This window comes from Pezoporus wallicus, unplaced genomic scaffold, assembly GCF_028554395.1.
Source record: "Pezoporus wallicus isolate ANWC-B61680 ecotype Strahan unplaced genomic scaffold, APGP_CSIRO_Pwel_v1 contig_4816, whole genome shotgun sequence".
NCBI classification, from domain to species: Eukaryota; Metazoa; Chordata; class Aves; order Psittaciformes; family Psittacidae; genus Pezoporus; species Pezoporus wallicus.
In genome coordinates, this window is record NW_026640990.1 from 5,237,612 (window position 1) to 5,252,851 (window position 15,240).

General features: G+C 38.3%; 1 protein-coding gene across 1 annotated transcript in view; it reads left to right on the top strand.

The window, feature by feature from the left end:
• The window catches only part of REEP3 (receptor accessory protein 3), a 41,391-nt gene extending 27,835 nt beyond the window's left edge, over window positions 1-13,556 (top strand). Inside the window, exons 4-8 of the mRNA XM_057421545.1 lie at window positions 15-135; window positions 1,408-1,521; window positions 8,763-8,910; window positions 11,382-11,533; window positions 12,309-13,556. Coding sequence (XP_057277528.1) covers window positions 15-135; window positions 1,408-1,521; window positions 8,763-8,910; window positions 11,382-11,533; window positions 12,309-12,365 — 592 coding nt within the window. The 3' untranslated portion in view covers window positions 12,366-13,556. The remainder of the gene's footprint in view (window positions 1-14; window positions 136-1,407; window positions 1,522-8,762; window positions 8,911-11,381; window positions 11,534-12,308) is intronic.
• The last annotated feature ends 1,684 nt before the right edge of the window (window positions 13,557-15,240 follow it).

Below are 15,240 nucleotides of genomic sequence, written 5' to 3' on the forward strand. Positions count from 1 at the left end.
TAACTTTTCTGTAGGTTTCCACTGTACTATGAACTGAAGATAGCTTTTGTTATCTGGCTTCTTTCCCCATATACTAGAGGGGCAAGTTTAATCTACAGAAAATTTCTCCACCCACTTCTTTCTTCTAAAGAAAGGGTAAGAAATTACTTCTTACATTTTAATGCCTAATATGGAAATACCATATGCTGAAGTACTAACTGTTGCTAGATACATGATAAAAGCAGATCAGGATGTTACTGTTTTGCCAGGCAGCATAAACTTGGATTAGCAGAGACAACTGCATATGTCTGTCCATATACATGCTTCAGTTTGACTTGCATGAACAGACAATGTACTACTTTCTATTGACATAGCTTTGTGATCTCTGGTCTACCTAGTACACTTTGGGAAGCCCAGTTGAGTCGAAGTGATTTAGTTTGACTTTCTCCTGGAATAACATGTGCAGTACTTTGCGCAGAAGCATGAATGCATTTTTAACAACTGTTCATGTTACCACTTTTCCTAGCGCAACCTAGTAATAACATTTCTCAGGACAAATGACATTGACTTCTCTGTTCTGTGAACTGACAGGATAGGAGGAGAGACTTTCTACTGAGGTTTAAGGGAAGACCATTCAGGAACAGAAAATAGCTAAAGGATATTTAGCTTTAGCCAAAGTATTACAGGGCCACAGATCTGCTTAGCTCTTTTTCCATATCCTGTTTGGATGTGTGGAAAGAGTGATTAGCAAAGGTGGTAAGACTACCACTGGAAAACCTCACAGGACAAAAAATAGCATTTATAAATGTCAGTGCTGGGCTTGGCCTTTATTAGGCAAAACAGGTAGTTACATGATTGCCACTGATACGAACAGTAAGGTCATCTTGACCTTCTGAAGGTTGAACTGTAAACCATTTGCAGCTTCATAAAATAAAGGGATTTTTACCTGTAGTCTTCTACCTGTTGTGAACTACCTTGAAGCCTTCATCTCCAGCTCTAGGCACTTACCACAGCTGGGGATAAGTGTCACGACCGCTTGGTACTTAACTATGTCAGAACTCTGGCTTCAGAAGTTCTCTGTGGGCCAACTCTGCTTTCTAAGGAGCTCTCTGATTTCACGTGAAGCATTTCTTGAAGACCTTTTGCCTTACAAGTTAAGCTTACTCTCTGTAAGGAAGTTGCTATGTAACTGCCAAGTTTCTGTACTGGGCAAAAGCGATCAGTTTTATCTTCTTTGACCACACATCCTCTTTTAAATCAGAGAGTATAAGTGAATGAAACATCAGTATACAAAGGCAAGAGTAATTGTCCTATTAAATACTTTCTTAAAGATACCTTCTGTTCTTTGTTGATGGAAAAATAATACTATGGGGTAATGTGACTCTCTTATGCATAGACCTCTAAAATTTCAGTGTGTTTTGCTTTTAGGAGATTGACGAGTACATCGTACAAGCCAAAGAAAGAGGCTATGAAACCATGGTGAATTTTGGAAGGCAAGGGTTGAATTTGGCAGCAACTGCTGCAGTAACAGCCGCTGTAAAGGTAATTTTCTGCTTGCATTAATTGCTTTTCTCCTTGATCTAAACTGGTGTAATTATACTGAGGATTTGCCATTCCTTAACAAAAATTTTGATTCTGCAAATGTATTGAAAACCTGGAGCACAACTTAAGGGTTGCAGTCCTCTACTCCTCATCCTATATTTGTTTTTTAAGATAGCTTGTTCTTTGATAATGGGGATCAGTTTACTGTAATTCAAAAGATACCATGGAGATTTCGATGCAGGCTTTTTGTAAAGATGACTTGTTTCTTTTCTGTCTCCGTTATGCTTTCTTGTTTGTAAACAAACTATTTAAAGGATTTCTGGCTTTTCTGCTGTTTTTCTCCGATCAACTTGAGGTAACTCCACATCTGAAGTAAGGCATGAAAGATTGCTAGCACAGATAAAAGTTATCTTGACACAATTAACTTGTTTGCAACTCATTGGCTGAATTATTAAATTAATACACTAAGCATAAGCTTGCATATTACTCTTTAGCATACTCTTGCTTTGTCCACTTTCCATGAAATCATGAAGTAACCTGTCATTGTTCCTACAAAACTCATGGCCTTCAGTTGAATCTCATAGAAAAACAAAATACAAGCTTACAAGTGAGGTTGTAAACACCCTGTGGCCCACAAAAGGGGTGTAACTTCAGGCAGCGTGTATCCTGCCTAATATTCATTTAAACCAAAACACAAAAATTAAGTATGGAAAGAAAGATTAGTATAATCAGTTAAATGATAGTTTTAAGGTGGTCAGGATAAATTTCTTCCTGGGAATTAATGAAACTGCTATGTTCATAGTAACAGGGCTGGAAACCTGAACACTGTTAGTAGATGACAGAAAGCTGGTCTGTGTAGAGGTCCCTGAATGTCAAAGTAGGTACAGCCGGCATTTAACTTGTATTTCTGTGCTTGTATGTGAACTTCTGACTTTATGAATCAAAGACATCTCTAAAAACCTACATTTTCAAATGCTATCTCAGAAATGTTTGGAAAAAGTCATGCGTTTCTTGTTTGTCCATTCTCTCTCTTTTTAAAGATATATGTGGGTGGCAACATAAAATGGCACTTTATGGCAGTTTAAAAACATGGATGTAATGAGCCTAAAATACTAAGAATATGATTCAGTTTGATCACCAGTTCTTTTTTGTTATTTGAACTCTCAGTATTGCCTCGAGGCATGAAATAATTTAGAATGGAGTACACCTCTAAAGGAATGAAAGTATTAATAGTGAAAAAAGGCTATTAAAAAAAAAAGCACACCCCTCCCCCTTCAACCCAAGCAAACCTAACAAACAAAATCTTAAAGTACTCTACTGGGGAAAATGTTTAAGAACTAGGCTAAATGCTAAAATGCAAATTCTTTGCCAAACAGCAAATTATGATTTATTACAGTGTGCACCTGTAATTATCCTTATGTTTTCCTTGTGTCTGGCTGTCTGGCTAAGATTTTTTTCTATTTCTTGTTAATCCTTATGGTGTTACAGAAATATTGTTAAATAAATAACACAAATATCTCCTCCCACTTTCTACTGAAATAATGAGTAACTTTTTCCTGAATGTGTGTGTTTAGATTTCATTGCCATTCAGCTGTGACTGGCAAGGTGCCTGCTCTGTTTGTTAAAACTTGTTAAACATGCTCATGAATATTTGTACAGAATTAGTTCAGTGCAGATGAGATGCTTGGGCAAAATGACCACCACAATACTGAAGACCTAAAATAGACATGATATTTAAACAGTATGAAAGAGGAGACTCTCTAAAAATCTGTATTTTGGCATGTTAAACTTCTCTTTAGCTTGTCATTCCAAACATCTGAGCGTGACTGCTCCATGCAAGCAAATGGAGACAATGCATGTGTTCCTCATTTTGTTCCCTGTTTTTCGAGAGTTGACTGCTGCCTCCAGCAGGTGAAAAGATTATTCCTTCAGCATGAGCTGGTGGAGCATGCTATAGGATTTCAGGAATGGAATCCTACTAGTGGGATCAGTTTTGATGGGAAGGAGACACACTTTCATAACTTTTCAGGAGCAGGAATGCTTATTCTGACAGATCTTAAATTAGGAGTAGAGAATGTGGGAGGCTAAATACAAGAGCTCCAAAGAAAGCTTCTGTTCACTGAAGTGTCCAAGCAAAAGACATTACAATGTCTGCTTATGCTAACTTGGAGGGTGATAAAATTGCTTGAAATTCTCTGGAATATTTTCAAGATCAAGCGTGGGAAAGAGTTGTTTACTTCAGGGGCTGTCAAAGGAATTAAAAGGCTAGTTGGCTCTGCAGGGGAGGCTGGAGCAGACAGCCAGGTCAGTCTACTGAAATTTGACATAGGTTTGAACCTGCTCCACTGTACTTAAGTTGAAATGTAATTGGCAGGAGTCATGGCTTATAACTTACATTCCTATACTGATATTTTTAGCTGGCACTAGTTAGCCACTGTTCACGTAAAACTTAGTGTTTCAAAACCTGCTAAATAGCATGCATTAACAAAATAAATTGTGTTACTTATTTTATCATGAACAGAAAACAAATCTTTGTAAAATCCCTCTTCCAGAAGTTTGCGATGAAGTAGGGTCTTGGCTGACTTCTCCTGTTTATTAATAAAATTTTTCTTTGGGATTAAAATAATCAGCAACAAGATGCCTTTAATGACAGGGAAGTTGTTGGAGCTCGTTCAGCTTAATAGTATATGGATATGTGGAAATTGTATCTACAACACTTAAGTTCAACTGATATATCTTGTATTTTGATGCATCTGCTTTCCAGATCTTCTGAGGTCCTAGTTACCTGTACATTCCAGTTTTTGCCAACACATAAATTCTGACTTTTCAAGTTACTAGCGAAAACTGGTTTCTGTATTACCACATGTGGGACAGCTGCTGATTAAGCTGTGACATGCACTGTCCTTCTTAATGAGGCCACGCGATTATTGTTCATTTGTAAAGTAGTATTTGATGGTGGTGATGATAATATATTTTGAGGGCTGTGTTTCTGCATGTCTTTGAGTCATCCTGGATCTACTGCCTCTTTGCTGGTTGAATATTAGTCTAAAGGCCTTGTACAGACTTCCTCTCTTCTTCCCACTCAAGGCATGGCAGAGGAAGGAGGTACCTTGCAGCCAGCTGTGGCATGCAGCCAGTATCAGTACGAACAGCTCGGCTCACTAGCAATACTGCTTTCATCCCTCCTCCCTGTTGGGACTGCCTGGCATGCTGCAGAGGTCATTCACCGGACAGCAGTCCCTCTCCAGATTGAGAGGGAACAGAAGTCATTCCCTGTCTGGATCAGGGAGAGAACAGCTGGGAATGTGGGTGCTGCACACTGCAGCTCTGTAGCCACAAAGCTCCAAGCATTTCTGTGGATGCAGAGTCCATTGAGAACTTGTCCAATGAAGGCAAGCAGCTTTATTCAGTGATCCTGACTACTGAGAGGGTGCAAGTCCAATTTAAGCAACAAGAAGAGTCCATGCACCAGAGGCTGTGTGGTGTCTGGTTAGAGCAACTTCCCTGGGTTAAGCATATAGACTATAAAAATACATGCTCAGTAACAAAATAGAGAATGGCATTTCATCTATGAGGGTCAGCTGATGAGACTGCATACTAATAGCTTACTAGAGTGAGTAGTCTCAAAAGGAGTCTCTTAAGTAGACTATATTTATAAGAAACTGGATTTAGAAACCTATTACAACTTTAATTAGTGTTTCAGGTTGGTCACTTCTAATGAATGTGGTCTTTCAAAAGTGTTTTGTATGTTTTAGGAAATACTGCTGAATAAACAAGCTCATTCTTTAAGACCTGCTTTTTGTTTAAGATAACACAAATTTTGTGGTTCATCTCGTGAGCATTCACTTACATAGATACTTGAGCACTGAAATTGTTCTGTGCTTTTTTTGCCTGCATTGTAGTTGTGTGTTTGTCTCAATCTTTTGTAGTGTAATTTAGTTGGCAGCCTCTGGGCTGGATGTAGCCTGTTGTGTTCCTTCCTTACTGGTAGGAACTGTTGAAATAATGGGACACCAGTGGAGGAGTGGCCACTGCTCTGTCATCTTCTTGTGAGCAGCATACTGGGGCTCTCTGTATGGCAGGGGAGAGGTGATTGCTGCTGTCATGCCCATGGTATGAATGTGGATGTGGGAGATCCCCTTTCAGGTCCGCCTGCAATTGGATTGCTCTATCTTGTTTTGTGAGCAAACATCTTCCTTCCAAGCTCTGACTAGTAACTCTCTCAGCTTTGAAACAAGATACCAGATTTCTTAATGCATTAATATTCTAAATGTGAATGTTACTTTCACATTTCCTGCAGTAGAGGGTATTAAATATTTTTCAGCCATTCATTCTGAGCTGATGGTAATCCAGATCTGGAATGCTTTGTTTCAGCAGAAAGCAATTATCTGCTGCTTCTGAGCATGGAACATCGAAGACTCTGTAAATATTAAGTGCTGTATGAGCATAGTGATGTGTTGGGTTTTGTTGCAGTTTTTTTTTTTCTTTTCACAATTAAAATACACAAAACGCCTTAAAATGGGGCCTCCAGCTGACCTGCAGTGGTGTGAAGTAGAAATCAATCTTGATTTGGCTAGACTGGATCTTTGTAGGGTTGGAATGGAGACTGCGTTCAGGCAGGAGACTGGGGGAGACTGTAGGGAGTACTTGCATAGGATTAGTATAACATGTGACCATGACTGTGCAGTACAGCAGTGGTTATGCAGTCCCTATTCCTACTGTGACTCTTGGGGTGTGTGTGCTGCATCTCTTATTTGTATATGTATCCTTTCAAACTTCTTAACATTCACTGTGTGTAACTTGAGTAAAACCTTCCATCCTGGTAAGTAGTTTTGGAATGAAGGGCCCATTGTATGAATCCGTTTCTCCTCCCTGAATGAGGCAGTACACCACAGGAGCTCTAGCCTCAGCAAGAGTGCAGAGTGGTTAAGGAAACAATGTTATTTTATGTCACATAGTTGACTTTTTTTCCCCCTCTTCAAAGAATAAAATCCTGTATCCAAAAGCTGCACTGAAAAATAAGACTGAATGTTTCCAGCTTGGATGTAGCCACTATATTTATAATGGAATAGGAAATACAGGCTCATAATGTGACTTCTTAGCATGTTAGTTATTATAATTTTAATTACATTATCTGGTACAATTTCCACATGTCTTTTTGTAGTATATAACGTGATGAATGAACTCGCTTTGCAACTTCTAGGCAGGTGTATCTTTTTATATTTCTGCTTCTGGAAGAATCGAGGATTATGTCCACACTTAGTGAGCAGGGTTGTGCCTAACTATTTCTATGGATTCTGCTGAGAACCAGCTGAATCCATCTTATGCTTTCATAAGTGTTCAGTGGTGGAAACCCGAGTCCAGTTGTTTATCTTCACACAGTGGTTGTAGACTGATGAACTGTCTTATGTGTTGTAGCAGATACTGTAAGCTGTTACTTGTTGTCAAAAGAAGCAGTCCTGTCTCTCCAGTTCTCTGCTATAGTATGCTAGCAGCTGACTGTAAGTTCTCAGGCATAGCCAGTTCCTGACTTGGTTTACTGAGCAAATGCTTTTCAATGCAAGAGGTGAATTAGTGGAAGGGCAGGATTCCTGGTTTAAGGCAGGGCAGACCTGCCCTAAATAAGCCCTTTTAGGGAATAAATTTAACTTAAGAATTTCTACAATAGTTTACACACAGACTGTATGTTGTCTGTAGTGCATTTTTACTCAAAGGTGAGCTGTAGTTATGTTCTTGAGACCCATCAGTCATCCTGCATGTATGTAGGAAGAACTAGAAAAGGAAAAGCTTCCACTTCTCTCATACAAAAACCTTCTTTTGTTATGGTATAGTGGCAATGTATGAATGGTTTTGCAAGAATTAAAGTTCTTATGGCCTGTGTAGCACACCTAGTTTTACATGCTGTACTAATTACTAGTCATTAGAAAATTAATATGAAGTTCCTTTCCTCCCCCTGCCCCCCCCTTTGGTAGCCGTGTATACTTAAGGAGTATCAGTAGTGTCTCTTCACTTCACATAGCTATTTTTAATATGGAATAATTTAGTGTGCTGGTCTACCATGCACAAACAGTTGTTCATGAGGGTGGGAGCAAATGGCTATGGCCAGTGGTGCAAGAACTGCTTTATGCTTGTACTGTTGCAGAGAAAGGTGTGTGGATTGCTGCTGCTGCCAGCTAACATATTGCTCAAATGAGGATTTTCACTTAAAAGCTTCATTTGTAAGAATAAAAGAATGTTGTTTCATTTGTAAGAATTAAATGAAATCTTGAACCCTTGCTCCAAGGAGAATTAATGCACAGGCATGTTAAACTTCTTCTGAAACAGTTACTTTTTTTCACTCGTATGCCAGAAAGGAAAGAATGAAATGGTATTTTAACATGACACTGAGTAATGTGCTTGCACTTTTAGTTGCTTATACGATAAATTAATCTTCAGTGCTTTAGTAACAACATTATCTGGTGTAAGATGAAAAGCTGCTTGATGACCATTCTTTCCAGAGAGGAACTTTCTGTGTGTCCCAGGTAGGAAAGGTGTAAAGCCAATCAGAGAAGGAATACAACACTAATGTCCAAATGTGGTCATCTATTCTTACCTATAGCATTAGATTTTGGGCTGGGATTATGCTAGTATAGCTATGTTAGTATGAGAACCTGATAGCCTGTAGTCCAGGCAGGACCTCTTTGGTTTGTGGTTTCAAGTCTCTGACAACTAGAGCTGTTGTAGTGCTGCCAGTTTCTCAGTTACTTGAGTTAATGTTGCAGAGTGTATTTTTAACACATGCATATTCAGATTTGTGGAGTGTAAAATATGAAATAGCGGATATCCTTATCTTCAACCACACTTTTAAAACCGGAAGTGTTAAACACACTGTCACAATACCTAGCACTGCTGGAGAAATACCATGTTTGAAGTGAATCCAGTGTTTTTGATGTGTGCTGTGTCCTGCCCCCCCCATCTCCATTGAAACACTTCCCCTCACCAAAAAGCCTTTAGTTGCTCAGATTGAAGGAGTGAAATGAGACATTTGTAATGAAACTGCTAGTTTCCGTAACCTTTTCATCTAGGAACAGTATACAGTTAAGCCTGAGTTAAAGCAGTAAAGCAAAGGCAAATCTGTTGCATGCTTATGTTAAATGAATTTTGTAGTGCAAAAGGAAGCATGGGCTTAAACATCTTAACCCAAATGAATAGCAAAGTTAAACCTCTCCTTTGTTTTTAATGATATTGTTACTGTGTTTCAGAGTCAAGGTGCCATAACTGAGAAACTGAGAAGTTTCAGTATGCATGATTTGACTACTATACAAGGAGATGAGCCAGTGGGACAGAGACCATATCAGACATTACCAGAATCAAAAAAGAAAACCAGAGCCTCTGCAAGTGAATCTTCAGGTAAGTATCTATCTTTTCTTTTCCTTGCTGAAAGAACAATTTACTGAAGACGGAAGTGAGAAAGCAGAAATATGTTTATTCCTGGTAGAAATGGAAAAGGCCTCTAAGAATTACAGTACACTTAAACAGAGTTGACTTGAGCAAGATATATTGTGACAGTTGAGGAAATTCTCCCTGAATTATTTCCTTATTGCAGCCACTAAATGTGTAGTCGTACCATACTCGTTACTCCTAACTTATGCCAATTAGTGGTGAGAGTTCCTTTCCAAACCTTAATTGGAAGTAAAAAAATATGTGATTAAGTGGTGTTTCTGTGACAAATGTACAAAAAGTTAACATGAAAATTTATGGAAGGTCAATAAATTTTGAAGAGAAAATTAATGGAAATTAATTCAGTAGGTCTTAATGGTAGGTCAAAATGTGAAATGGCTTGTGGTGATAGGAATAATTAAGGCATTAAGATGTCATAATGGACTGATGCACATCAGTGCTCAAAAGCTGATGGTGCATTGTGTGATGAGCAATATTTTTGCAGAGATACTTTATTATTGGTCTTACTTTATTTTTATATTATCATCACTTTGCTGTTGAGTCTGTGATCTTTGAAGGAAGGTTTCAGTGGAAGGTTGTCAATTGTACCTTCTTAAGTGGTGAAGCTACGCTGTAGTTATTTCCCACAAAAGAAATAGTTCTGTTTCTTTTCTTTTCACCTAAGCCCATCATTTCTTCTCATTCCTCCATTTTGGGAACGAGTGATGCTTGTAGAGTACAAAGAATTCCAGGAATTGAATGGTAGCCCATGGTGTTTCTGAGGAAAAATTGGCCACCTGAATGGCCCTAATCTGTATTGTTAATTGAGCCCAGAAGGTATCCTGTGCAGGTCAGTCTAAAGGCAGGGGGCACTAGCCATGGCGTACAGCCCATGTATTTATCTGATGCATTAGGGCTGATGTCATTGCAGCTGTTTTGCAGGGGTTATTCCTCAGTAAGAGACCATTAGTTATCTATCTGAAATAGCTTGGAAATGCTCAACACTCCATTTAAAAAAAAACCCAAAACCAAAAGCTAGTAGTTTATATGGTGTAAATAACCACTGCTTGTAAGGTTCAATCTCACATGTCAAAATGTGAGCTTAGAGCTAGTTTTATTGTTTCTACTTCTGGGCCTGAATCTGGTGTATGCCTTTTCTGATTTCTTAGAGTTTTTTTCAGCATTAAGGATTTTAAAAAAGGACAAACCACGGACAGAGTTAGGAGCACCGTGTAGCAGTATTTTGGTGCGCTTAGCAGAATGTTGGGTGTTTTTGTCTGAGCTGGGAGGTCCTTTGGAAATTAGTTGGAAAAACTTGGTTGTAGAAGAACATTGATAATAGCATGACCGAGCTGTCAGTATGCTCGATCTGAAGAGGGCAGATATGATTTTGATGCATCAGAAGAGGTGTTAGAGATAAAGCAGTACTGGTGTCACAGCAAACATCCTTTAGTCAGGATGCAATTTAAAGCTTCCATATTGAAGAAGATAAATTGAAACTGTATTGGAGGCAGAGATGTGTTGTCTCTACGAAGGCAGAAGATTCAAGTCTCTGTGAAGTAGCTGTGAAGTGTGTGATTGTCATTCCAATTTCAGGAAAAGAATGAAATGACCAAAGGAAAGGAATCTAAATCAGCCTAAGGGAAACTGGCTTAAGATGAAATGTGCCTAAATGAAGTCGGGTTTGGAGTCTAAAAGGTGTCCCTAACTGTTACATCTTGTAGGTTTTGGTATGGCCTTATAAAAGGAGGGCTTGGCGAGGGGGAAAGAAACAGACTGCATTTTGGGGGCTTTATGATATGTCTACGATGGGGCTTTCCGGGCTTTTGGACCCCAAGGATCTTCTCAGGACGTGTTTTTTAAGCAGTTTGCGCCCTCTAGTGAGACTCTTTGGTAATAATCTTGATCCTATTTTCGCAGGATGTAAACAACCCTTGCTAGTAACTACTTTAACATTGTATCCATCTGAAAAGGACTTTGTTATTAAATAACCAGAGGCGTGCAAGTGGAAGAAAGATCCGATGAATTGTAGGCGGCTTTGGATTGGAAGGGACCTTTAAAGATCAGTCTGTCAAACACTCCTCCCATGGGGCTTGTGGCCAAAACCCTTAAGTGCTTGTCAAGATGACCACTGAGGTTTCTGCAGTTCAGTGTAAAGCAGAAGATGGTAGAAAGCTGATGGTTTAAATTTTGACAATTGGGGAACCACTGCATCACATACCTATGGCACAAAGTGGCTTGTTACTTACAAATGGCAGAATTGTAAGCAACAAGCTCCTGGCAGACAAGGTGTTTCACTGTTTTGAAACAGCTGAGAGACTGACTAGATTGTTTAAAAAGAATAAAGAATGTGTGCTAAAGATGAAACTCCTGGCTTTCTTAGAAATATAAAAGTTACGGTTACTTCTTCTAAAACGTTGTTATAAAACTGTTTTTTAAAGGTTACAAATCTCCACTGGAAAAAAATCCTGGAGATGATAAAACAGATGAAGAGATGGAGGGGACACATTCAGAGGATGAAATGTTTGCTCAGAGAGGCCTTCGAAGAACTCAGAGCATGAAATCTGTGAAAAGTATTAAAGGCCGTAAAGAGGCAAGTCTAATCTTGGTTAAGTATTGAGTCTGGTTTTAGCAATGTACCTTGACATTTTTTTTTCCTAAATCTTAGAGGGTTTATCAGGGTTTAACTGGGTTGTAGAATGCTAAATGAAGAAGGAAGTATGTGGTAACAATATCAGAGCTTGGAGCTTTTGTACTTTGGGGTGTTTACAGGAAAAACATGAACAAGAAGAGCTAAGTGAGGAAAAAGGGTAAGTAGATGAAATGGACTTTGTGCTTGTAATGCTGATTTTGGCATCACCAAGCCCAGACTCCAGGAACTGCTTACCTTGAATGGGATGTATATAGTGATATTGTCATCTGCATTTGCGTGTCTTGATTGTGCACACTTTAAACATCTGGTGCTCAATTGGATTATTGGAGACTCAGAATTTTTTATTTCCCATAGACGTATAGTCTTCTTTGACTTTAAGCCACAAAGAGAAGATTCTATGTAGTAGGTTCTATGTAGATTCAAAGTGCTTTATATTCACATGTGTCACATGATTTAAGGATACTTCAAGATAAATCTCTATGGAATCTTACAAAAACTTTTGGGGTAATTATAGGAAAACAGTAGAGACTTACGTATTTTGCCCAGTTCTGTTGAAACTTTATCTTGTTCAGTCATAGGCAGATTCTTTTACTGAAACTGTGGAGTGTCCAAAGCACATTTAAAGATGCTTACTAGATTGGATTAGCAGAAAGGTAAATAATATTTCTGCCTGAAGTGATCTCAGCTCTTTGTTTCAATTTCTATTTTCCCTCAGATACGGTATGGATCACTGAAATACAGAGTAAAGAAGAGACCCGCTGTATACTTCTAAGTGTATTGCACAGTGCCTGCAAGACAAACTGCTGTATTATAATAACTTGAATTCAGTGTGTCAAGTGATAAAGATCTGTGTATGATTCATATAATGACTATATGAATAGATATGGTAGGACTTGGTTTTATGAACCTAAAGGGTCAGATAAAGTGTTACTTTGCTTTTCTGTAACTGCTTGTTGCTTAGACTTAAATCTGGACAAGTTGTAATATGGATTTCAGCACTTCTTAAATGGGAGTTAAATGAGTAACAGGAAACAGTCTTTTTCCAGAGATACTGAACAGACAAAAATAATTACAACTCCAAATGAATTAGCAGAAGTTGTAAGTATTTGGAACTTGTGAAAATTGAACCCAAAGTGTCCCCAAGTTGACGTGGAAAGATAGGCATACTTGAAATATTTTTCTGAACTACAATTCCTGAAAAGGCTTTTGTGTAATTTAAAAATGTTCAGTTTAAAGGATGGTCGATGATGGTAAGGAAGGGAGAGGAAAGACTAGGTAGATATGGTACATCTGTAAGATTGTCATCTTTTTGCATTGTATTGCCAAGCTTAACAAACTTACATAACACTAATAGGTGCAAACTGAGGGTACATTTAGCACTTTATGCAAAACTGTATAGTTTTGCACACTTACTGATTTACAGCTGCACATGTCATTTTAATGACTTCTTAGGTAGGTCAGACTTATTTTTTGAATGCCAGCAATTCTTGTATTTCATGATCTTATTTTAATTTATCCTGATTGCTTACGTACACTTAGGATGCTGTAGATAATTGCTACTAACAACAATATTATCAGGTGCCTTACTGTATATTACAAGGCTGTGTGGTTTTTTGTCTGTGTGGGTGGGTTTTGTTTTGTTTTGTTTGTGTCTTTCTTTCTCCTTTACCTAGAGATATGTTACATGATTTAGGTCAGTTTTTGGTTAAAATTGTGGTAAGTAAAACTAGCAGCAATTCCAATGATAGACCTCAGGGATCTGATCAGCCCATCAGCTGTGTATTAGAAGTCATGCTGACATGAAGTCATATGATAGATATTCAGGCCCTGGTTTGGTTTTACATAGCATTGCTTTAAGAATGAATATATGTATATATTAGAACATGTATGTGTGTATATTTCATATATATGTGGAGTCTAATATTGGCTGTGTAGTACTTTTATTACTAAAGTTAGTACGAAAAGATTTACATACAAATAGCCCTTTCTAAAAGACTAGCTAATTTAAAAAGACAGCCATTCTATAACCTAGAGTCCCACAGCATAACTGTTTGCACAGAGATTAATTTTGGAATGTCATTCAAGGCAGACACTTGTCAAAATGACTTTTTGAGGTCCCCTTTGGTTCTATTTTCTGCAGTTCTGAAAATTAGGCCGACTTAGTTTTCTGTTTGACTACATTTCTACTGTGGATTCAGGAGAAAACACTTTTCATAGATAGCATAGGGAGAAATGGTGTTAACTGTTCTTGAAGAGAAAATGATGTGTGACCCTTCTTATCCTTGGATCTTGGACTACAGTGCTTAAGCCTTTCCCCAGGTATGACAGTCATCTGCAAGTCTACTGCAGTGTTTTTAAACATATGCCTAAGGCTTGGGTCTGCCACTGTTCTTGTTTATATTACAGCTATAGCGGGGTCACTGTTGGTACACACTTAATGGCCTCTTAATATATACTGGCTTTTGAAGTAGTCTTCTGAGAACTTTGGGCCAGGGTTTGAGTTATATGGCTAAAAATGCAGCTGCTCTGTATTGGCATTGTGTAACTCACTTGCTGTTGTAGGCATCTGTAAGCCTAGTGCAAAACCTTGGTCAAAGATAAAAATAATGATGGTGCAGTGCTTTCAGCATCTACAAAGAAGCTAAATGCTTTATCAAGAAGTTGTAATGGTCCATGTCTGATTAAAGGCCAAAGCTTGTATTACTTGACTCGAAGAAGCAGTTTCATACCAGAAGACAGGAAGGCTACTCTCTGCAAAATGAATATAGTGCAAAAATCCTATCCTCTAGCCAAAACTGCAATTTGTGCAAAACTGCAAGCTTTTATAAAGAGCTGTTGTCTGTGGGGAAGGCAGTGATGAGATGAAGTGGTTTATCACTTGTGTCCCAGGAATGTTTGTGCTTCTCATCTTTTTCCCTGAATGTAGGGAAGGGCTGTCTGTATGTTAAGGTATGTAAGACCTTAGAGGAAACGGAGGCTTTTGTATTGCATCTCACCCCAGTCTGAAAATTAGACTGACCTGGTCCTTGTGTGGTATCCCTTAACCCTTACTATCCAGTTGAGTGTCTTCCTTGGGCACACGTTGCCACATCTTGCTTTAACTCATCTTGTTTGTTCTATTGGCAAGCATGGCAGTGAAACTGTCATCTTTCTACAAATCAGACTCCTACATGAATGAGCAGGGTAAGCCCTTCTTTCAAGATTACAGTTCCTTTTACAGGTTTATGTAGATCCTGTTTCAGAGCTCGTGTTCTTCTCACGTTTCCAGGACTAGAGATCATTTGAGTATTTTAGGCTCTACCACACTTATGGTCAGAATGTTGCTCTGTGTGTCACTATGTACTTGAGGCTATAACTTCTGGCATACTTAACTTGCTAATTAATTAAATAGTGACAAAGGCTAAATAAACTCTTTTTTTTTTTTTTTTGAACTATGCATGGAACTAGGAAAGCTGGCAGTATTACTCATATCATTACTGTTTGCATATAAATGTACATGTGTTCTCTCAGATACTATCTTAAGTGATAAAGTGTCCAGTGTTTTCCTGGTGTTTTTTTTTTCAGTCTAATACCCTACTGTAAAATTCTCTTGATGGCTTGATTTTGTTCTCTGAATTCATCCTGAGACTGATTCACTATATTATCTT